Source organism: Atheta coriaria, unplaced genomic scaffold, assembly GCF_025399875.1.
Source record: "Atheta coriaria isolate IRGN ID8LTWV9N9 unplaced genomic scaffold, Caltech_Dcor_3.1 hic_scaffold_3_pilon, whole genome shotgun sequence".
NCBI lineage: Eukaryota > Metazoa > Arthropoda > Insecta > Coleoptera > Staphylinidae > Dalotia > Dalotia coriaria.
This window is the reverse complement of record NW_027045445.1, coordinates 3,991,030-4,012,802: the sequence shown is the minus strand read 5'-3', so window position 1 is coordinate 4,012,802 and position 21,773 is coordinate 3,991,030. Positions and strand designations below refer to the sequence as shown.

At 38.7% G+C, this 21,773-nt stretch overlaps 5 protein-coding genes across 9 annotated transcripts; all 5 read right to left on the bottom strand.

The window, feature by feature from the left end:
- Positions 1-253: 253 nt before the first annotated feature.
- On the bottom strand, positions 254-7,370 carry Pfrx (6-phosphofructo-2-kinase/fructose-2,6-biphosphatase). 4 transcript variants are annotated; one of them, XM_065299864.1, is made up of 7 exons: positions 6,942-7,369; positions 2,546-2,671; positions 1,937-2,490; positions 1,656-1,874; positions 1,357-1,591; positions 1,168-1,295; positions 254-607 (listed from the first exon to the last, which is right to left on the bottom strand). In XM_065299864.1, exons 1-7 carry the CDS (start codon positions 7,135-7,137, stop codon positions 539-541), a joined length of 1,527 nt encoding a protein of 508 aa, XP_065155936.1. In that variant the 5' UTR covers positions 7,138-7,369; the 3' UTR covers positions 254-538. The 4 variants fall into 4 exon arrangements, with proteins under 4 accessions (XP_065155936.1, XP_065155939.1, XP_065155938.1 ...); XM_065299867.1 differs by lacking the exon at positions 6,942-7,369 and adding an exon at positions 4,127-4,655; XM_065299866.1 differs by lacking the exon at positions 6,942-7,369 and adding an exon at positions 2,811-3,194.
- A 939-nt stretch (positions 7,371-8,309) lies between these two features.
- Positions 8,310-10,095, bottom strand: SdhB (Succinate dehydrogenase, subunit B (iron-sulfur)). Of its 2 annotated transcripts, none has more exons than XM_065299869.1 (6): positions 9,947-10,095; positions 9,812-9,875; positions 9,456-9,739; positions 9,254-9,388; positions 8,898-9,183; positions 8,310-8,844 (listed from the first exon to the last, which is right to left on the bottom strand). In XM_065299869.1, exons 2-6 carry the CDS (start codon positions 9,860-9,862, stop codon positions 8,740-8,742), a joined length of 861 nt encoding a protein of 286 aa, XP_065155941.1. In that variant the 5' UTR covers positions 9,863-9,875; positions 9,947-10,095; the 3' UTR covers positions 8,310-8,739. The 2 variants fall into 2 exon arrangements, with proteins under 2 accessions (XP_065155941.1, XP_065155942.1); XM_065299870.1 differs by having other exon boundaries at positions 9,944-10,087.
- Positions 10,096-10,593: 498 nt separating this feature from the next.
- On the bottom strand, positions 10,594-17,061 carry Dp1 (satellite-binding protein 1 Dp1). Its single transcript, XM_065299855.1, is given in 8 exon segments — positions 10,594-12,361; positions 12,430-13,590; positions 13,655-13,852; positions 13,910-15,584; positions 15,586-15,843; positions 15,906-16,125; positions 16,673-16,752; positions 16,827-17,061. Coding segments are annotated over 6 exon segments (3,705 nt in total). The 5' UTR covers positions 16,085-16,125; positions 16,673-16,752; positions 16,827-17,061; the 3' UTR covers positions 10,594-12,127.
- Positions 17,062-17,254: 193 nt separating this feature from the next.
- On the bottom strand, positions 17,255-19,380 carry pcs (SH3 domain-binding protein parcas). Its single transcript, XM_065299868.1, has 5 exons — positions 18,931-19,380; positions 18,700-18,877; positions 18,522-18,640; positions 18,301-18,384; positions 17,255-18,240 (listed from the first exon to the last, which is right to left on the bottom strand). The coding sequence occupies exons 1-5, from the start codon at positions 19,030-19,032 to the stop codon at positions 17,575-17,577; spliced, it is 1,149 nt and encodes a 382-aa protein (XP_065155940.1). The 5' UTR covers positions 19,033-19,380; the 3' UTR covers positions 17,255-17,574.
- A 169-nt stretch (positions 19,381-19,549) lies between these two features.
- LOC135789830 (uncharacterized) lies at positions 19,550-21,739 on the bottom strand. The gene is made up of 6 exons (XM_065299863.1): positions 21,402-21,739; positions 21,022-21,350; positions 20,486-20,968; positions 20,169-20,435; positions 19,949-20,113; positions 19,550-19,891 (listed from the first exon to the last, which is right to left on the bottom strand). The coding sequence occupies exons 1-6, from the start codon at positions 21,421-21,423 to the stop codon at positions 19,613-19,615; spliced, it is 1,545 nt and encodes a 514-aa protein (XP_065155935.1). The 5' UTR covers positions 21,424-21,739; the 3' UTR covers positions 19,550-19,612.
- Positions 21,740-21,773: the final 34 nt, after the last annotated feature.

Sequence of the window (21,773 nt, the reverse complement as noted above, 5' to 3'; positions counted from 1 at the left end):
GTCCCGTGCGTCCCGTTCCTCTCCCGACGCATGGCGCATTCGGTAGGCATCCTCATAAATCGATTATTACGCTCGGAGCAGCGTGAACAGCAAGTACCCGGGTTTTGAGCTGCAGTACACGAGCACACACAAGAGTTTATTCACAAATATTGGTACTAATCATTTAATAAACGCTAAATACAATTTAATTTAAAAATATGCAAAATTTGTTTAACTGGTTGCATATAGTAAGAATGCTAAAAATCAATTAATATTCTTGTAAACGAATATATATATTCACTAAACTAGATAAAATTACATAAAATATATAGTCACAATGTATGTTATCGACACTTTGTTGCTTATAACTTAATAAAAAGTATTTATAAATCGTTACCTATCATAATAATTTGTGTATAATCACTTATAAAATTCTGGTCGGTTATCGGTACACCCTGTATAGTTTACTCTTCAGTCACGTGTACATATACGCTGGACGCAAGCAGTTACATAGAGAGAGAATATGAGGTTGTATAAAAAGATCCATTCTATACACTTTTCAGTTATAGCCGTTCTGATACTTTAATATGTTTGCCGATAAGAACTTATCCTCCAATTCGCCGGGGACCTTAAAAATAAACAACAATTCTATGAGTACAGCATATTCCTATGTGTTAGTTTAATCCCAAAATTCAATTCACGTGTCGTAACACTTATCATCAATGAAAAACAAAAAACAAGCAATAATCTATTAATTTTTCGTTCCAGATTAGAACAAAATTTAATTTATATGTAAACATCGCCATATTGCAACCTATGCAAACGCGTGTACGTTATGTAAAACATAAAACATTAGCAGCTAAACATTTAAGTAAGTTTTTTTTATTGTATTCTGTCAAACTTGGTCAGCGTCAGCTATCTGTCCGGGCTCCTGAAACAATTTTGAAGACACAAGCATAAGATTATTGCTGGATTGTCATATAAAAGTCGATATTGTATAGAATGTAAGGAATGTCCGTCACGTACTTCGAAAATCAAAGAAAATGAATTTCTGTATTTGTTGTGTGCAAATTATCTATGCTGTGCGATTAAGGAACAATCTATATTAAATTAAGCGACAACACAATCCAATCCGTGCATATTATGTTTTAATTATGTTTATTTAAGTAGTAATCAAATTTCGCTTACCTTCGGTTTCGATCTGTGGGTATCAACGGCTTCGATTGGCAGTTTGATGTGTTCCACACGACAACCATAGGCAACCGGTGTTAACTTGATGATTGTATGCAAAGGCACTCGTAAATAAGGCAATTCGTCTTTAAAAACATAGAAAATAAAATTATTTAATGCGATTTTAGTGAATAAATAAAAACTTACCAGCAGATTTATCTAAAAAGTACGCCAATAGACAACGGATAACAGCTTGATGTGAAACCACCAAGACATTTCCTTGACGTTCAAGTTCCATTATCACCGGTTCTAACCGCGCGACTAAATCCTCATAGCTCTCGCCACGCGGATAGCGATACGCGAATTTGTTTTGATCACGCGCTTTGAAGTCTTCTGGATATTTCTCATTGATTTCTTCATATGTCATTTCCTCACAGATGCCCTATAAACACAAATGAATTCGGTACTAAAATGATGAAATTGCGAGGAGTAGAAGATAAACTTACAGCATCTATTTCATTCAAAGCCTTCCAACGTTCTTGTGGTGCTGTTACACCCTGAACAGTTTGAATAGTCCTCTTTAACCACGAAGTCCACACTCGAAGTCCTTCAATCGTCTGCTCCTTGATATACTTTGATAGAGCATTCGCGTATAAAAAGCCTCTACTGCTCAGATTTGAATCACCGCCGATTCTTCCAAGAAGATTTTGCTCAGATTCACCATGCTATTGGAAATATTTAAAAAATTATTATTTAAAATCTCTATTAAGAGAATAATAACACTTACTCTTGTCAAATAAATAGTCCTCGGTGTAATATGAATATTCATCAAGTAATAAACAATCCTCGCTTGCACGTGCCCTTCGTGTTTGTGCACAACGCACTTCTCTCCAGTATTGTAAATCTTCATAAACGACACCTTTTTCTCTTGCACTTCATCAAGGGGCTGATAACGCTCCTGATAATGCTCAATGCGCTTGACAAAGTCGGCCAAGGCAGCATCCTTGTTCATATTCGTGTAGTCAGGGCTGCTGACCTTCACCTCCATGATGTTTTGCTCGATGATGCTCGGATCATCACAGACGCTCTCCACGAAAAAGAGCTTAAAACCCATCTTTTCCACGACAATATCATGGATAACTTTACGTCTATCCATCGTCGAGTTAGTCGCGTCGAACACAGCCACTTCACCGCCATTTTCCAGCCATTGGCAGACATCTTGCAGAGCTTCCACAGCGCATTGTGCACGAATCGCCATCGCTTCAGTATTATCCTGCCTGAAGAACTCATGACTCTTATATGCGGAGGTTGCATGTCTTCTATATTCACCCAAATTGAACACTGGAAAGATATTTAGTTATTAAATAATTGCATAAAATAAAACCACAAAAATTACCTCTTGTATTGATGCCAATCCAGTTTAGATATCTGGATAGTTTCTTTGAGATGTAAGTTTTGCCTCTGGCTGGCAAACCAACCATTGCAATAACATGCGGACTGTTGACATAATTAGCACGTTCCCCTGAAATATAAACATCAATAAATCAATCAATATGTTGTAAATCATAGACAAATTAATAACTATAAGCATAATATGCATATGAAAATGATTAATTTGATAAATATCTATGCTACGTAATGAAAATTTTGGTGTAAACAACCTATGCGTATCGACGTGGCGCGTTGGAATGTCGCGCGTCGTTTCTGCAGCAATTCTTCAAGAAAACTATCCTCATTATCTTGATAGTAATGATGCTCGGACAAGTACTTCGTGCCGTTCTTGCTCGTCATCTTGAATCACTAGTAATGCTGTACTTGAGAGCGTAAACACCTTGTGATTTGATATAATTATAGCGTGTTTGTCTGTGCCCGGAATGTTTGAATTGAATGCGAGTGCACTTTGCGAATTGCGCGCTGGCGGAACTTGAACGCAACTGAACTTTATCACTAATCGCGCTACGTACACGCGAGGCGCATCGACGCAATATAACTAATGCCGTTCCGAAACGAGTATCCTTTTAATACGCGTCGATTGGCAGTGGTGGGTCATTATCAGTTTGCCCATTTGGTTAATTGATCGTTTGTGTGTACATGCATGCATATGATTCGGTCGGTCGCGCGCACTTCGAGAGTTAAATGTTATTAATATATCTCAACGACGTATTTGATTGAGTTCGACTTGCGCGGAGATAACAAGCGATCGTCATCCGATCGGTTTTGAAATACTTTTCCATGTTTATTTATACATTTAATATTTCCTTCTGTGCAAACTGTCATTATGAATATACGACAGAAGATAAAATATTATAAGTTATATTTCTTTTGTTATTATAGTAATAAATCATGTTTTTAAATATTTTTGTCACTCTTGGTATTAAAATTCGTTCGATTGATTTTTGTATTGTTGCCAATTGCACCGATCAATTGGACGCTTTTGAATTAAAGCGAACAATGAACTGTAAACTGTAATACTGGAACATTGGATTTTGATTGAATACAATAGCTACTACTCATATATCTACGTTAAAAGTGTTTCGAGTGCATTGAATGCACGCTGGAATTGAAATTACGCATTACTCATTGTTTTCGAATCAGATAAACGTCATTTAGGGGCAAACTCTTGACGACAAAGTCCAACTGGAGATTCCCGGTATTTGTTTTGTTCAGTTTCGAATATTTTCCATTACTTAAGTCTTCAGACACAAGCGCAGACATGGAGAAATGGAATTTTCCACAAGAAAATAAACCAGAGCTGTCATTTAGGTGAGTAGGGTCACATTGAAACACAAAAACGTTTCGTTTTCATAAATTTTGTACGCTTAATCAATTTTCGCAGAATTACTGATATTCTGACACTTGTAAAACACAAAAGTGTGAATAATATCCTTATCAGTGCGTATATATCACTATTTGCGCAAATATTGCAATAAATATGAATAAAATTTCCATAAATGTAAATTTTTCTGTGTTACCTTACCAACTTCAAAAGTTTCTTTATTCAAAAACTTCCATCCGGATGACCTGCGCAGTATTTCCTTCATCGGCTCTTCTTCCATGATAAAACAAAAAGTACAAGCACGTACCACTCTCAGATAATATCAAATGATTCGCGCACTAATGTCGATAAATAGTACTTGTGTGTTTAGTTACACATTGTAAAGCGTCACGCGAATCGGACACGTTTTCGGTGGGCCGACAAGATTCCCGTTTCGAGCGCGGTGCGCACGTGACACACGATGACAACGCGGGCGGTGTTCACGTGAGCGCGCCGCAAAATACGCTGACAAAAAATGTTTGCGTTTAAAAAGCGGCCACTGTTTCTCGCCGCAAAAAAATTACAACCGATACTTTTGTTTGCGTTGCGCTGCCTCGTGGTATAGGCGAATAGAAGCAAGGTTATGCAGTTGAGAGTTAATGGAAACGTACGAAAACCGGACCCCGGAATCGATAACCTTTCGCGTTGTGAATCCAGTAGCGCACCTGAATACACCGATCACGCACACCACCTGTGTTCCATTCAAAACGTGCGACGTTTAAACGTAAACTTAAACACAAATTTGAATTGTTGTTTGTGGCAATTCGCACTGGAAATCATTCGAATTACGTTTATTTTGAAAACAATTCGAGGCACCGGTTTCAAGGGCGCAGGTTGATTTAGTTTTTGTCTCTTTTGCGGCTCGAAAAAGCGTGCGACCTGTCCATGGAACGTAAAACGCGCAACTAACGACTTTGTAAATTTCCGTGTGCATGCATGGTGCACCATATGTGAGCGTGCAAAGGCTTTATTAAATAATTATTTGCATAACGTGTTATATTACGCATTCACACGCTTTTAAAACTACTATTATATCGATAACAGAAACAATATAATCTAAACGAGCGCTATATATACGCCTTTAAGTACAGCGCGCATGCGCATTAGGTAATTTTAACTTTTACTTCGCGGGAAATACTTATTTACTGAGAATTTCGGGGAATTAATGCAAACAATTTGTTTTCGTATATTCTAAGGTTTAAAACACTTATACTTTAGTATTTATGGAGTGTTTTGATTATCACTTGATAAAGAGTGCACGACATTGACCCACATTTATGTAATAAAGCCGGTAATAAACTATATTGTTTAACTTCTGAATGTCACTTTCATTTAACGCAAATATTGGCGAAATCGGTTAGGATTTCCTAACCTCCAAATTCCAATTGATTTGTTATTCATTTTCACATCAATTGAAAATTTTTTAATTAAACCATCACAAATGACTTGTTTGCGTGATGAATCAATGTTTAAACTCAAATTATGAATTATTGTACATCACGCAACTCGATTATTAATAAATCAGATGTAAGGTTTATGAACTTTGTGTTTAATTCTCATTTCCAATATGATTACATATTATTATAATAATAAAACCAGTTGACTTATCATTACTACCATGTTCTAATAGGTAAGTAAGTATAAAATGGGGGACACTGGGTACAAAGTCGAAATTTTAAACCGGCGCTGATTGATTGCTCATAAAAGTTATTTATATACAACTTATATTTATATCACGTAGAAAAAGTTGATTGTTTTAATTTGTCGTTTTAAACTGCGTGCAAATTGCAACTCATAACTGATTATTCAAATATTATGAGCACGTGCTGCTACTATTTGCGCACTTTTTTATGAGCATTATCACGCTAACAGAGCGTGCAATAATTAACTGATTACTAATTTATTTGAAGAATGGTAACGACTGAAAAATTATCATAAAGCGCTTTTAAGTGATTCGTGGTTTACTTTCAGTCAGCAACACAGCGATTAAAATATCAACCGTTGAAAAAAAACCTTTGAATTTATTGACATTTGACAGAAGTGTGTTGATTGTTCAAGAAACAAGAAAATCAAGTACAAATTCCAACAGATATTTAGAACTTGATTAATTAACTCCAATTAAAATACAATTTATAATCAACACGGCTTATTTTAACCCCAGTTGTCCATTGTTCCTAAATTTGTCTGAATAAATATTTTCATTCATATCTTAATCAATATTTATTCCAAATACTTTTGTTTCCACTTATCTCGAGTAACATTTTTTGTGTTTGTCTATATGAGTAATAAATATTGGTAGTTAGTAAATATTGACAGATTGATTTTTAATTTGCTGTTTCTATGTGAGATTTTCACATCGATTATGAAATTAAATGCGTCAAATTGTTCGCACATCGAATCCAAGCTCCATAAATGTTTTCACAATGTTTAAGCAACAAGTCTTTTTGTTTATTGAAGTTGCACAAGTTGGAATCAAACAAATTAAACGCATTCTCGGTCAATGACAAATGAGACTAGTCATAAACAGAAAACCACTCGATAATTAATTAATTAACACTAACGTCATTAGACGTTTACTATTGTCATTACGCGTGTAAATATTGAAGTGTTTGAAGAGTACGTAACAAATTAAACGCAGTTTGCGTGAAATATTAGCAAACAAAGACAAAATAGACACGTGCGATACAATATGCAAACACCAACGTCCTGTTCGAAAAGTTGCATACGCAGAACGCACACGCGATGAGTAATGAAGGGCGTACTGCTCCTGCTGTTCCTGCGGCAACGCTGTTTACATTGATATAAGTATAAATTTCGCGTGCGCACATCACGCCACCGCCGCGTGTAAGGTTGTTGCTCGCCGATCAACACCGAAGTGTAGAATACTCGCTAATAATAGACTAGTTTCAAACACAAGTTGGCGCTTTGCGCAAGATTTAAACTTGAGCGCAAGTTTACTATTTACTACTGCACATACCTCTAATCGGGAAGGGCTTTGTCTGCACGGTTTCGGTATTCGGGGGCAGCAATCGCTTGGTGGTTGGCGACATCACGCTGGGGCAGGAGCGCACCTCGGTTGCCTTGCAGTAATCATATGTTGCAGAGCAGGTGCTGCTATTGCGTACGCGCAACGAACCGCTGAGGACGTCCACGCAGCAGGCGCCGCTACTCATCTTGGCTTTATTAAGTTTAGAAAACTTTTCAAAGAAATAAATCGTCACACGCCTGTCACGTTTGTTCTCTACTCTCGTTGCTTCCCGATTAACAAGTGCGCGCGTGGAGCACTTTGAGCACTTCGGTGTTTACACGCCGCGCAAACTGATCGTCGAGTGAGAACAGAGAGCGTGGAAGTTGTTCACGCGCTGCGAACGAACGAGTTCGAAATGTGCGCGCGTCAACGCGCGACTTCAACTTCCCTCCTGCGCTCTCCTTGCTCGCAACACAACAACTCAATACCTCCGATTCCTACCTATTGCACACCGCTGGGCTTACCGGCCCGGCAAAAATTTCCACTCACAATGTGAAATATGATCTGTCAATTACTTTACTTGCATACAATGTATTTATACCTTTTAGTATCGTACTTATCACGTCACCTAAATTTATTCCTGTAATACTTCAATTAATTTCTTTGAATTATCTGTTTACACTTTTACTGATAATGATTAAATGTTTGATTGTTTCTTGGTAATTAAAATTTAGTAGAATACTTGAATAAACAAGCAAACATTTAAACAGACAAAAGAGAGTTTTTCTTTGTTAAATTCTACAATGTTTGATTTATTTTGTTATTATCTACGAACCCCTGAGACTTTGGACGCAAGGCAGGAGTGCAAAGGGTTCATTACTCTTGCCCCACTACTAAAACCGGTTTCTTAAGTACCTGAACCGCGTACCCTAACGTCCGACTAATCACGTAGGCTAGGCGTACCCCCACCACTTTTTACTGGTTGTCCACAGGTATAAAAGGGCAGCGCGCAGTAAGCCAAAGGCTAAGTCGTGTCTGAGCCATCCAGTAGTCCAGTCGCAGGTCCTCTTTAGCTTCCTCTCCATTCCCTTTGGTCTTACGTTTGCTTCAAGTTTGGTCGCGGCCATTTTGTGATGCAGTTCTTTCAATACCCTGTATTTAAATGCAAATTCATTCGAGAAATGATCTTTAAGAATGCAATTTAATGCCAACATGATTATCCAAATCTAATTTTAATTAACTTTATTGGTACCCACGTGTCGGATTAGTTTTATGCTGCTGTATCAACCATTTATTGCGCGTTATTTACAAAAGTCGATTACACGACGCAAATGTAATGCAAATACATGTGCAATATTTGAATATTGCCAGACTAACTCAAATCCACAACCAAATTTTATTCAAATTGTCAGCACATCCGTACACAACAAAAACAAACACGCGCAAGATGTAAATGCGCCTTTTTTCAACACTTAAGATTTAAAATTTAAGTTAAAGAAACAACCATCATAAATACTGATTTCACGGTTCACGTTGTCAAAAACAGTTACGTACGTTTACGATAAATATGGTAAGTGACTTTGGCGGCGTCGTCGGACAGCAAGGCCCTCCCTAAGATTGGCTATATTGCGGCTAAACGTAGTTACGCGCAAAATAAATAATTATATAAATAATTAAATCAAAAGATAGGATATCCAATAAAATTAATATAGACTGTGGTAAAATCAAAATCGTGCACAAATCGAATTTATAGATGAATTTTCCTTGGTTCGTTTTTTTAAGTATTCGGCCATGGTGGTGAAGGCGGTTAGGCCTGGTGCAGTGCTGTAGTGTTCATCGTCGGCGCCTTCTTTGACTCCAGCCCACTGAGGAGCATTTTGATGTGCGCAATAGCACGTGCAGGATTCAAACCCTAAGAATCATTTCATAAATGTATTATTTATTAAAATATTTAAAAATTATTACCTTCGGGCAAGTTTTAGTGCAGTTCATGATCGTATGGCACCTGAAAACAGAGTGCGTATCCTTCAGCTTCTCCAGGCGTTCCGGTGTCAATTCATCTCGTGAATCAATCATCCATCTATAAGCCTGCATAAGTACAGCAGGGCCAAGATAGCGATCGCTGTTCCACCAGTAGCTGGGGCATGACGTCGAGCAGCACGCGCATAAAATACACTCATACAAACCGTCGATCTTTTCACGATCTTCCACGCTCTGCAAGTACTGCGCTTCGCCCACTTTTGGTTCGTTCCTATTAAATTACAATTTAAAGTTAATTCTATAAAATTATCTCATGCGATCGCCAGGAAACGGACGATTACCTGCGTTGTAACCAAGGCTTAATAGTCTTGTACTGCCTGTAGAAGTGGTTCATATCAGGCACCAGATCCTTGATGACATACATGTGAGGTAGTGGGTAGATGTATGACTTCTTACTAAGATTAGTATCAATTTTGCTACCAACATAAAATTAAGTTATATTTTTTGAATTTAGAATTATTTTTTTTAAACTTTAATAATTACCTAATACAAGCTAACGTGTTTATTCCACCAATATTCATAGCACATGAACCACAAATACCTTCACGGCATGAACGCCGGAAGGTAAGGGTAGGATCCATGTAGTCCTTGATTCTGATCAAGGCATCCAGCACCATGGGTGCACAAGAATTCAAATCTACTTTGTACTCCTGCATGAACGGCTTCTTGTTCGGCTCGTCGGGATTCCATCGGTAGATCGCAAAAGTCTTTATACGAGGTTCCACTTGCTTGTCGAGCAAAGCACGCGTTGTGCTCAAATGCCGAATCTAACGCATCAACAAAATATGTAACATATGATAGCAGGACACAGTTATATAACATTTGCAAAGTGTACGCACCTGCCCGAAGCAGCCTTTCGCTACCCGCAGCATATTTATCTCGCGTGCCATCGTCGACGTTGTACTGCAATTCAAATTTATTGTTAGCCCTTCAGTTTTTGTTGCACTATTCTCAAAATGTAATTCGCTTACAACCTGATCTGAATGGAAAAATATTGTGCGAGGCGGCCGCAACAACTGTCAACGTCAAGAACACAAATATTTTTGAAGGTTATTTGACCCACTACAGTTTTTGTTCAGCTCACGTGATTGTAGGCAACCTACGCGTACAATCAAACCAACAGTATCATTACATTTTTAATTTTTGTTTTATAAAGCCGTCAGTTCAAAAAATTGATAATGCTTATCATTGTTGCAATCATTTTCCGTGCACTTATTCAATTTTTTAGATTTTTATTCATTTTAATTAGTTTTTCAAGTCCTTTTCAATCTGCACTTTCACTGCATTTAAATAACGTTTACAATTAAATAATATTTGCATAAATAACACGAAAAAAATCCATTTACCTGAATAGAAATAAACATAGTACATAATAAAATTCATGTCGCAGTCATACACGAATTTTAACATAAATATGTATTACATAAATGCATTTGCCGCCCTACGCAAATTTTAACAAAAATTAACGATTGTATGCACTTGGCGTAAAACAAACAATAGCGTGGTCTGGTTTCCAAATTCTATATGCTTCTCATTATAATATTTTTCTTATAAAAAATGTATATCACTACTGTTTTGTCATAATTATATATATAATATAGTGAAATTCTAGAACAATGTATGCTGTTTTATTTTGTTAGTTTATTTAGAAAAATGATCAAGTATTTATGACACATTCCGTGACTTACAAAAAGACCCACTAAAAGAAAATGAGCATTTCCACCATCCCATCGACTACTATTTTATATCAATCCGTTTTTTCAATATCGCTTGATGCTCGACTCCCGACTTCGTTTACAAATTATCAGTTAATATAGTATAGCATCAATAAATGTCGATTTTGTTTCATCATAAACAAGTTCATTTATCACAATCAGCGAATTTCTTCATTGTTTCGTCGTTTGCATCATTTGTTTTCGCATTTTTATTTTGTCTCTTGTCAAACCGAAGAACTGAGCAAATAATTCCGTAAACCAGTGGACTGAAACTTGAAATACGAAACGATTATCAATTTAAAACCAACTTAAAATTCGGCCGTCTTTCGACCGTCCGTATATATTACACGACGCGCGTTCGAACCTGCGGCAAAATGTAACAACTTTATAGTATAATCATTTTATACTAGAGCACATATATAGATCGCAATATTGTTAATAATTATCAAAAATATCAATAAAAGAAATCATGAATTGATATGAAAGATAACGTAGCTCATACAATCAATAAACAACTTATAATTAAAATCGATAATAATATATAGTAGCCACGAGGACATTTAAACTATTTCTTTCATAATAGGTACAATATATCTTTCATTTGCATCGTAAACTAATAAAGACGATTTTATCTCTAACCTGATAAAACAAAATAAAAGAAATGTACACATGCATTGCTAAAATAACCGCTTTACTTTGTTTGGCTGCACTTTTGTCGCAGCATTTGTTTAATATGTGTATACGTTGAGTTCGTTTTAGAGCCGCCGTTCTAAATTCAATAGGCCGTCGTTTATCACGTGTCGCTTGCGACACGGCTTCTTAACGTAGTTCTTTTTAAAAATGAAATATAATCGATAGCGAGCACCGCGTCGCGTTGCGCCATCGAGACTATAAACTTCTTCATATTTTTTCTTTTCGTATTTTATATATTAATATATAAATCAGTGTATGTATTTTTTGTTTGTTATCGAAATGCGTCGAGTGTGAATTCAGATCCGTTAAAGTCAGTGTCCATTGTCGTATGCCAGGCCTATCAATTAATGCAGCAAATAGTGAGGAAGAGGTTTTGTCGTTACATTTGTGGTTTTTGTTTCGATCTTGCTCTTAGTTCGCAAGTATTTCTTTAGGTTTTCTAAGAAACGAACCTATGTTCTCTTAAATTAGTTTCATTTTATGTGTTTGTGTGTTTCACTTCCATAAGTTTTGTATGGAATACATTATAAAAGAGCACCCAGTCCATGCTTCAGTATATTCTAAAATAATTTCTTAAAATTGGCAGTGTGTTCCGTCTTGCAGTTACGCTGTTTGTGTTGCTTTCAAATATTTGTGTTCGATTATTCGTCGCAATTCGTCGGCAAAACGGTGGTGTTTGTTTATATCGGGATTTCAAGTGTTCTTGTGGACTGAGTGGCGTCGGATTCGATTTCGATTGTTTTGTGTTTAGCGGCGGTTGCCCCAGGCGCCCGAGATAGGAGACACCTGCGGTGGTTCGGTGGGGCGTCCGCCGAACGATGGGAATTCGGTCACGCTCTCAGTGTTGGGTGCCTGCTGCTCCCAAGGTCCACCGGAGACCATGAACCCGTTGTTTCCGGCGCGTGTCGGCGAGTCCATGGAGTGGCCGCTCGATGGGGCGCGATAACTGTTGAGCATTTCCTGATCGGTGAAATCTTGCAACTGAAAAACGAATCACACATTAGATAATTTAAGTTCTGATGACGAAAACAAAGAAGCGAGAAACATACGTATTCTTCCTCCAGGTTGAGCAAGTGTTCCTTAGCGTCAGCAACATTTTCAGCTGCGCCGGTGATTGTAACCAAGTTGGGATCGGAGTCCTCTGTACGTGGGAATTTAACATCCACCTTAAAGTCGTCCATAATTTTACGAATATTACGACCACGAGCGCCGATAAGACGAGAGTGCACTTTTGAATCAATAGTAATCTCTTCCTTGACCATATCGTTGAGCTCATTGACAATCTTCATAATATCATCGCGAGCCTTCTGTGTAGCATCTTCATATCCAGTGATAGTGATAATATGCTCCTCTGGATCGCCACGTTTGGGGAAATTAATCTGGACATCGTGATCGGCACGAATCTTACTAATAATGGCACCTTTCTTGCCAATAATCTTAGGATGGAAGTCCGGATTCACTTCAATCTGCAGAGCATAGCTCTTCAGCTCGCGATCCGCACGGTCTGCCTCAATGACTTTGACGCGTTCAAGAACAGCCTCTCGCGCCCTCTCGCAATTTGCAGGTGTACCAGTGATTTTAATCTTATCTTCCTTCTGTTCAGGCGGCGAAAGAACAATATGCACATCATGATCGTCCATGAGCACACGCACATCGCGTCCGTTCTTGCCAATGATAGATCTGTGCAGCTCCATAGGAACATCGACATCGATAGTGACTGGCTTGAGATCAATCAACGCCTGCTTCGCCTTCAGACAGTTCTCATCGCGGCCGGTGATACGAATAACATCGCAATGACGCACTGGCTCAGCGTTAGCGTCGCCGTTCAACTGCCCATCGTGATTGATGTACTCGTCAGTGTTATTCTTGTCAGGGAACTTAATTTTGACATCAAACTCAGAGGTGATACCCTGCACTTTGTAGCCCTTGGCGCCCATGACGGTGCGATGCATGTGTTGCGGAATGATACACTCGATCGTCACCTGCGCTTCTAGGTCAGCAATTTGCTCGTTGATACGCGCCTTAGCTGCCTCAATGCAGTCCTTGGAACCTTTCAGGGTCACCTTGTCGCTCTGCACACCCGATCGGGGAAAACTAATGGACACACCGCCACAGTCATCGATAATTTTGTTTAAGTTTTCACCACGTCGAGCAACAAAGTGCTTGTGGTGGCGTGGATCAACAACCATCTCATCTTCGATAATATTATCCTATAAACAGGAAATAATTTATTAATATTAACTGATTATTTGATGAATTTTAAAAGTAACTTACAATTTCTTTAATAGTGGCTTCCAATTGAGTCTTAGCCTGGAGGACGGCTTCTTTCTTACCAATAATAGTAATCAATTCACGATCGTCGTCTTGGTTCGATGGGAAAACAACGCGAGCACCTGTCGACTCGCGGATTTTCTTAATGTTGCCACCATTTTTACCAATGAGGAACTTGTGATGCTGAGCTTTGGCACGAACCTATCACATTTTCAATTAGTATCAATCTTTTAAATACAAAAATACACCAAAACTTACTTCAGCCGTAAAACTAGACATTTGCCTTTCATTAGCCAAATCCAGCAACTGTTGTTTGGCACGATCCACGTCATCTTTAGGTCCTCGTATCGTCACCTTGTCGCTCTTGCTCTCTGGCGAGGGGAACTTAATGGCAACACCACCGCAATCCTCCATAACGGAATGAATTAATTTTCCGCGAGCGCCAATCAAAGAATTGTAGAATTTGGGATCAATTGTAATCTCCTCGGAGACAATATTCTCCAATTCACCTTCAATCATACGGATTTTCTCTCTGGCTTCTTCAACGTTTTCCTTCTTGCCAGTGATGGTAATCACATCATTATTATCACCCTCTGATGGCAAATCAATCTTGGTTTGAGTTTCCTCACGAATCTTACGAATATTCACGCCGCCTTTGCCGATAATGTACTTGTGGAACTGCTTGTAGATGGGTACTTCGATCTGGAACGATGACTCGCTCAAATCTTTGACGACCTTCTGCAGATGTTTGTAGCACTGATCGACATCAGTCTTGGGTCCACGTAGTTTAACAATGTCGCGCTTATCAGCTGGGCCAGGGAAGGTGATTTGCACCTGATTAAACTTGTCGCGTATTTCCTTGATGTTATCACCCTTTTGCCCAATAATAGTACGATAATGGCGCTGCTCGATAATAATATCGCGCTCCTTCTCATTCTCGAGCTTCTTAACCATCTCCTCCAGTTCGCTCTGCGCCTTCTGCACACCTTGCTTGGTGCCTTCGATGCGAATCTGACCGTTTTCTTCGATGTTAATCACCACTCCAGTCTCCTCCTTGATGCGGTTGACATTAGTTCCAGACTTGCCGATGATATGCTTATAGAACTTCGGGTCTACGGTCATATCAAGAAAGATGTACTTGTTGATGTAATCTTTTGCGATGGCCTCGAGTTTTTCATGTGCTTTGTCCACTTCTTCTGGTGGGCCTTCAATCTTAATCTTATTTTCTTTTACGTTGAATTCAACATGCACCTTTGGAAGGTTGCTGGTGATCTCTTTGATGCTTGCGCCTTTACGACCAATAATGTATTTGTGGATCCAGGATGGAGCGGCTACATCACTGGTGCGCACAGAGTTCGCCTTCTCGTAGACTTTACTCAGCGCCTGGCCAAGATTTGCGTGTGGACCACGCAGGGTAATAGTGTCGGTGGTTGAGTCGCTTGGCGGCATCTCCACGCTAACTTCAGTCTCTTTGAGAATCTCAGCGATGGTGCCTCCACGTGGACCAATTACGTACTTGTGCTGCGACTTGGGGACTTCCACCTGCACAGTGCTGCAGCACTTCTGCATCTGGTTGTGTATAGCCTCGATTTTGCTCTTGGCTGCCGCTACGCCATCCTTGTCACCGGCGATGACAATTTCATCCTTCATTACAGAGGGTGGAGGGACATTAATGCGTGCGCCTGTTTCAGCAATCATCGCGTTGAGCTTCTCGTTGAAAGCGCCCACAATGAACGGGTGGAACATTTTAGGCACGTTGATGCGTTCAAAAGCTTTCTTAGATTGCTCGTCAGAGGTGACGCGGATTTCATGCTCCGCCTTTTCAATACCCTCCTTCGGCCCGACGATCTCGATGATCTCAGACGGGTTGTTCATGGGCGGCACCGTAATCTTGGTCGCCGTCGACTTTTCTAACTCCTTGAGGCGATCTCCTTTTGCCGAGGATCCAACGATGGTGGTCCTTAGGGATGCTGATTTGTCTGCTCGCCTGGGTTTGGAAGTTGGACAGGATTTTCCTGCGCGCTTCCATCACCTCATGCTGTTTGCCGCTGACGAGGAAAGTGAGGGAAAGGTCTTTGCCGGTGGAAATTTCTAAATGGGCGCCGGTTTCTTTCATGATGTTGGCACATAAATGTTTTGATTCGTTCTCGCCGAATTTATCACTGTCTAATTTGCGTTCTTCATATGGTACACTACAAGTCAACAAATGAGGATTGAATGAAAGTGTTTTATGATTATTTCTCAAACGACTTACCGAAACACTTGGGTGACTACAGATGAGCCCACTTTCATCTTGTTGTTCTGAGATGAATGGACCCAAGCGGTGTTGTTGTGCTGGGTGGGTGCTGATTCAGGTAATGCTGGGAATAAGTCATCGTAACTACGTACAGACGGCTCAAAAGCCGCTGCCTCTTCAATCACTGCTTGCTGCATTTTGGGATGTCCTGTGTCGCGCCAAAGTCGTTACAGTAACACTGCAAAATCAAACGAAAATCGTCTTATCAGCACGCTGTATTTGCACGATCAGCATATGTCGAGCCACTAGCCAACACATCATCAAAGTGCATCACATTTTTTTCGTGATGTGGCATCCAACTTATATAAATCCCATTATGTTTCGACCAAATATTGATAAAATCGTCAACGCGTTAACGATTAAGATAATATTTGCCGTGACGAGCATGTGTCTATGTGGCAACTTCACTTCGCCTGTTTGTCGGCGTTAAAAGTACGCACAGCATGTCAACGAGGCACGATTAACATATGGTACAACTCACAACGCACAAGATCTTTAATTCCGATAAAGTGTTGATTGGTAATTAATTGAACGGCATCGTATTCTGTGTGAGTTGCGCGTGAAACGCGAAAAAGTGAGGCATGCCACACGAAGCACGCAGTCGACGTGTCAACTACCATGCGTCCGATATCCGCCGCCTGCCCGTGTGCGCCTTCAGAAATGCCAGCGCAACTTTGCGCTCCACTCACCGCCCGAACGAGAATTGTAATGAAAGTCGCACTTACTGTACTGTAAAAACAGAAAATCCGTCCTAGAGAAACCTGGCTGGCCGCGGTTTATCCAGTTTTACTTGGTTCTTGTCTGCCTGCAACACAAAATTTAATTACTGGATGCTCTCGGTCGCCGTGCGCGATTGCCACCGGACACGTCCTAACGTACCGACTGCCAAGTAGAAAATGTGCGGTGCGGTGGTATGTGGGATGAATTTTGCCTGCGTGTTTCGTTCTATAAATAGCTGGCCAACGTCATGTTTGAGGTTGGAACAAGGGTCATCGCGTACTTTATCCACTCGCCACAGAATGTCGCCCAAACTCGTAATGTAAGTTTCCTTCTCCTCACGCTCGAAATCATTGAAATTAGGAAAAATTTTACAATTCACGGTAATTTAAATACTTAGACATATTGTCTTGCTGTCAGATAAAAGCATTGTTCTAATTCGCATACACAAATACGTATCATGTTGACAAAACATTTTGTTTTTATGACATACGCACCTGACAAGCATAAAAACAAAACAAAAAACGTGTTTTGTTCACAACAAATAGAATTGCCTTAGAAACTTTGTTTACAATCAATACATGACCGTATTTAACTTGTTAACGATCGAATATTTATTGTTACTCATTTGATGCGTGTATATATCTATATAAACCACATAAATATACATAAAGCTTCATCAATCTGCACAGCAGCATAAATAAATGTAAACAAAACGTGTAAACTTGTACATAAATTGCAAACTTTAAATGAATATAAAAAAATAAATGGAATAAAAGATCTGCAATGGTATGTGCATCAAATGCACTGGAATTGTACCTGCGCTTTAAAAGCACGAGCGAAAATATAAACTTATACAAAATAAACTTTGAACATAAACCATCACAGGTGTTAAAACCTGTCACATATCCTAAAAACTTTTTCCTGTATTGTTACTGGCTGTAGACGCAGTCGCACTAGGCGTTTGCTTCTTCAACTTATTCAGATCTTGTTCGCACTCTTTCAGCATCATCATATGATCCAACTTATCAACGGTGTTCTTCAATTCACTCTCCCAAACATTATCAGTACTACGACCTTCACCGCCGTCTATCGGACGAATTGCCAACTCTTTTACCTTTAACTTCAACTCGTCCATGTATTCATGGTCGTAGTGATCTTGATCGTCGAATGTTTCGGTTTCATCTTTTTCGCTTACCGCTGAACTGGTTGTACCACTATAGGAACCCATGCTGCGTACCTCGCAACGGTCTAATTCTAGTTGGAAATCAGGTAGGCTAGCCTGGCGATGGCTTGATGATGGTTCTTCTAGCTCGGCACCAACTCCAGGTTCGCGTGGACCCCGAGGATAATCACTTTCCGCGAATCCTTTTCGTTTCATGTGAATTTCGTTGGAGATTTGCTCGAGAGTTTTAAGGGATTGCGCATATGAGGTTTTAGCAGCGGCTATTTCAGTTTTTAAAGTTTCAATTCGGCTCTTTTGTGTGGTGAGTTGTTCCTGACAGAGCGTTTTCTCATCGAAATAATGCCGTGATTTAATTATATGTCTTCTTAAGCGATCTTCTAGTTGCTGTACCTGTGGATAATAACATTTAATTGTGTTATTAAAATTAAAATAAGCGAATGTCATTGTTACTTTTTGTTCCGCTGCGTGAAACAAAGTAGCACGCTTTTGATGTTCCCTTCCATTTTCTGCTTTTTGATTTTCTGCATCCATTACCTAGAAAGTTTCCATTTATGCATATTAGCACATCAATTACACCATTGTATGTATAACAATTATTCACACACACAGCACTCACACATACAAAGTGTTCAAACACACATTGTGTGTACTTATTTACATTCATTACTCACCTTCATTGTGGCATGATTAAGCATCTCCTGCCAGGCATTATCAAATTGCCACTCATGTTGATTGTTCATGAACTGTTGTTCAGCCAGTGCTACTGTCTCCTTGGCAGCTGCATGAAATTCTAAAACATAATAGATGCTATCTATGTGCTACTTTAATGTTTTGCAATGTTGTTGTTACCATTGGATCTCTGAAAGGCAACTGCTGCTTTCTGGCACTCAAACTGTGCCTTTTTTGCTACCTCAAGACTGTCATAATAGGGTCTTGCTTTCTCAATGCAAGCACCAAGCTTCTTAGAGAGCAACTTGAGTCTTCTAGTAGATTCATTAAGTAGCATACGAAATGTCGTATTCGCTTCCTGTAAAACACACACAATGTTTCTCATTCATAATGAATTACATTTGAACTTACATCTAATTCAATTTCCAGTTTATTGATTTCGTCGGTGGCTCGATTTAGGTTTTCCAGTTCGATTTGTATGCGGGGATCCAGCTCGCCATCATCTGATTCCATTATTTGATCCGCACTTTAATACTTGCTGTAGGGACATTCACATAACTATAGCACAGGTAATAATTTACTTCGCGGTTCGCGCACTGGGTGCATCTTCAGTGCGAGGATGAGGTCATTGTATCGCACTGTTCACTATTTGCGTTGTTCACTCGTTGGCATGCGGTTATTAATCTGATAGGTAGTGCTTATGTTAAATATTTCAACTGTGCAATCAGCCCCGATGAAGGTGCGATCTATTTATAAACAATGATACAAGGTGCAAACCGTGCACCGCACCAAAACACGAATGTAGCGAATGTACAAAAGGAAGAGAAATCGCTCACCCGCATTACTCGTGCAACGTATTCTCGTAGGTTACAACTAACTCTAACACGCGGCGCTGCTGTCGAGTATAAAAAGTTGCTTACACCAAAATGACTGATGATTTGAAATTGAACTTGTGAAATATGCCTGCTTCTATTATGGATTACTGGTTTTATAGATAAAAATAATAAAATACACAATAAGTCTCAAAATATTCACTTGGATCGTGTCTAGAAAATTATATATGTAATAATTTGTTTTTATTTTGGTAGATACATCAGTTTAATTCGTCAAAATCAAGTTGTAACTTCCCAAACGCTCGATCACTCATCATACACCATTTGTACCCTAAAATCTGAGAAATTTCATTTTCAATTCGACTATAATCATGGGCTGCACATTTCAACCACTCAGCATATTCATCACTCCAGTTTGGATTCACTTGCCAGTCGAATTTTTTTATCACAGCGTTGCGACGAACATACAAGTTTTGCAAGTTTTTGCACGTGGTTGCAATCAATAGCAGAGTAGCAGTAGACACCCTTTCAGTGATGATCTAAAATAAAAGTATCAATTATTCTTTTTTAAGTAATGATTTAATATATAATCTCACCAATGTTTGTAGTTTTGGACAACCACGACCCAAAAGTACAAGAGATTCATCAATGCGATCATAGAATTTCTTTGATCTGTAACCACGTGGTAAACTTTTATGACCATACACACGTAAACTATCTTTATAATGTTCAACCATATTCATTACTTCAGCCAATTGTACCTATAATATTTAACATTAAAAATTGTGCTCTATTTGTTATCATAAAACTTCCTACACCGATATGTGGAGAATCATAGATAATACTGGTAACAGGCGCAGCAGGCCACAGAAGCAATCTCTTTTCTTTAAGATTTTCCATTTCAAGATGCACTTGTAAATAAGGATTATCCCGTTTACAATTCTTCCACGCTCGTACAGTTGTATAATTCATAACATAGTCTGGTGTGTAGACATTTTGATGAATATGAAGGTGTTGCAATTGGGTAGAACCCAAAAGTTCTAAGACATCATCCCCTAAATTTTGCGGACTGATCACTAGTACCTAATTAATATCTTATGTAATAAAATTACCAACAAAGAATCAATACTTACTTTTAAATTTAAAAATACACCAACGTGAAGCAAAGGATATTGATATCTTGTTGTGTTAATCAACACTAAAGTGCGCATTGACGTGCAACAAATATTACAGACTCCATCAAGAAGATGCTGAGCTTCTTTGATTTCCAACATAAGATCAATTAATTCTAATTGTTGTAGTTCAGGCAAATTTGTCATGAGACGTTTCAATGTACCAAGAATCTGTCCACCGGTTCCATAAAGTTTTGTAATTTCATCCTCGTCTCTTATCCTATTGTCCATATTGCAAGGAAAGGTGAACTTTAATGTACGAATCCTTGAGCCTATCCCAAAGCTATTTAAAAGTGGATTATCTCCTTGTTCAATGTACCATGATAACAGTTTAATAAATTCATACAGGTTGAAAAAGTTTAACATTGGCGCAAAGATTAAACAACGAATATAGCTGCCAATCTGGGTGAGACACAATTGCGTTCGTACATGATCTAAAACATACTAAATAATCCAAAATTCAATTTAAAAACTACATAAATCATCATTTTACTTACCTGCCATCCTTGATAGTAATTAAATCTTGCTCTTGTTAATGTGGTATCTTCAAGAACAAATCGTGACCAAACATTCGGCAAGTAAAAAGCTCTATTCCATGTTTTACATACCAAACTAGCGTAAAAACGTTCTCGGATTGTCAGATGTGAAAAGATTCTTTCCAGCAAAATGTCTGGCAGATTCGCCCAGTGTGTCACATATTTACGACGTGTCTTTTTCGGAGCCACATCACAATTCATCAAAGCTTTATTAGAAGTATTTCGTGTTTGGTAATCCTGTGTCCATTGCTTTGTAGAAAATTGATGCAGTTGGTCTTTGAACTTTCTACCTATAAAGGATTCACTTAATAAAAGTAATCTGTTTATAGTTATACGCATACCCATTTCATTTTTAGTCGCCATTGTTTTAACAATATGGTATTAAAGTAGAAATTATGTAAGTTGGGATAAGATGTGTTGGAGCTTCCTGGTCAGTTTTGACTAGCCGGCATTATGTGTGCCATGTGACCAGAGAATCAAACGCGCATTTTCTATATTTAACCGGTGTCTAAATTTAAACATATTTGCTTCTCTGCTATTATTTTAACATTTGGAGTTTGTAAAGGATTCAGTTTTGATAAAATCAAATAGTTACAGGTGGTCAACAATAGTAAAGGTGTCCTTGGTACTTTCTTCCTGGAAAATATTGATAATTTTTGGCTTGAGTATTATCAGCTCAACAATTAACGTGTTGACCGATGTTACTAAGCCTG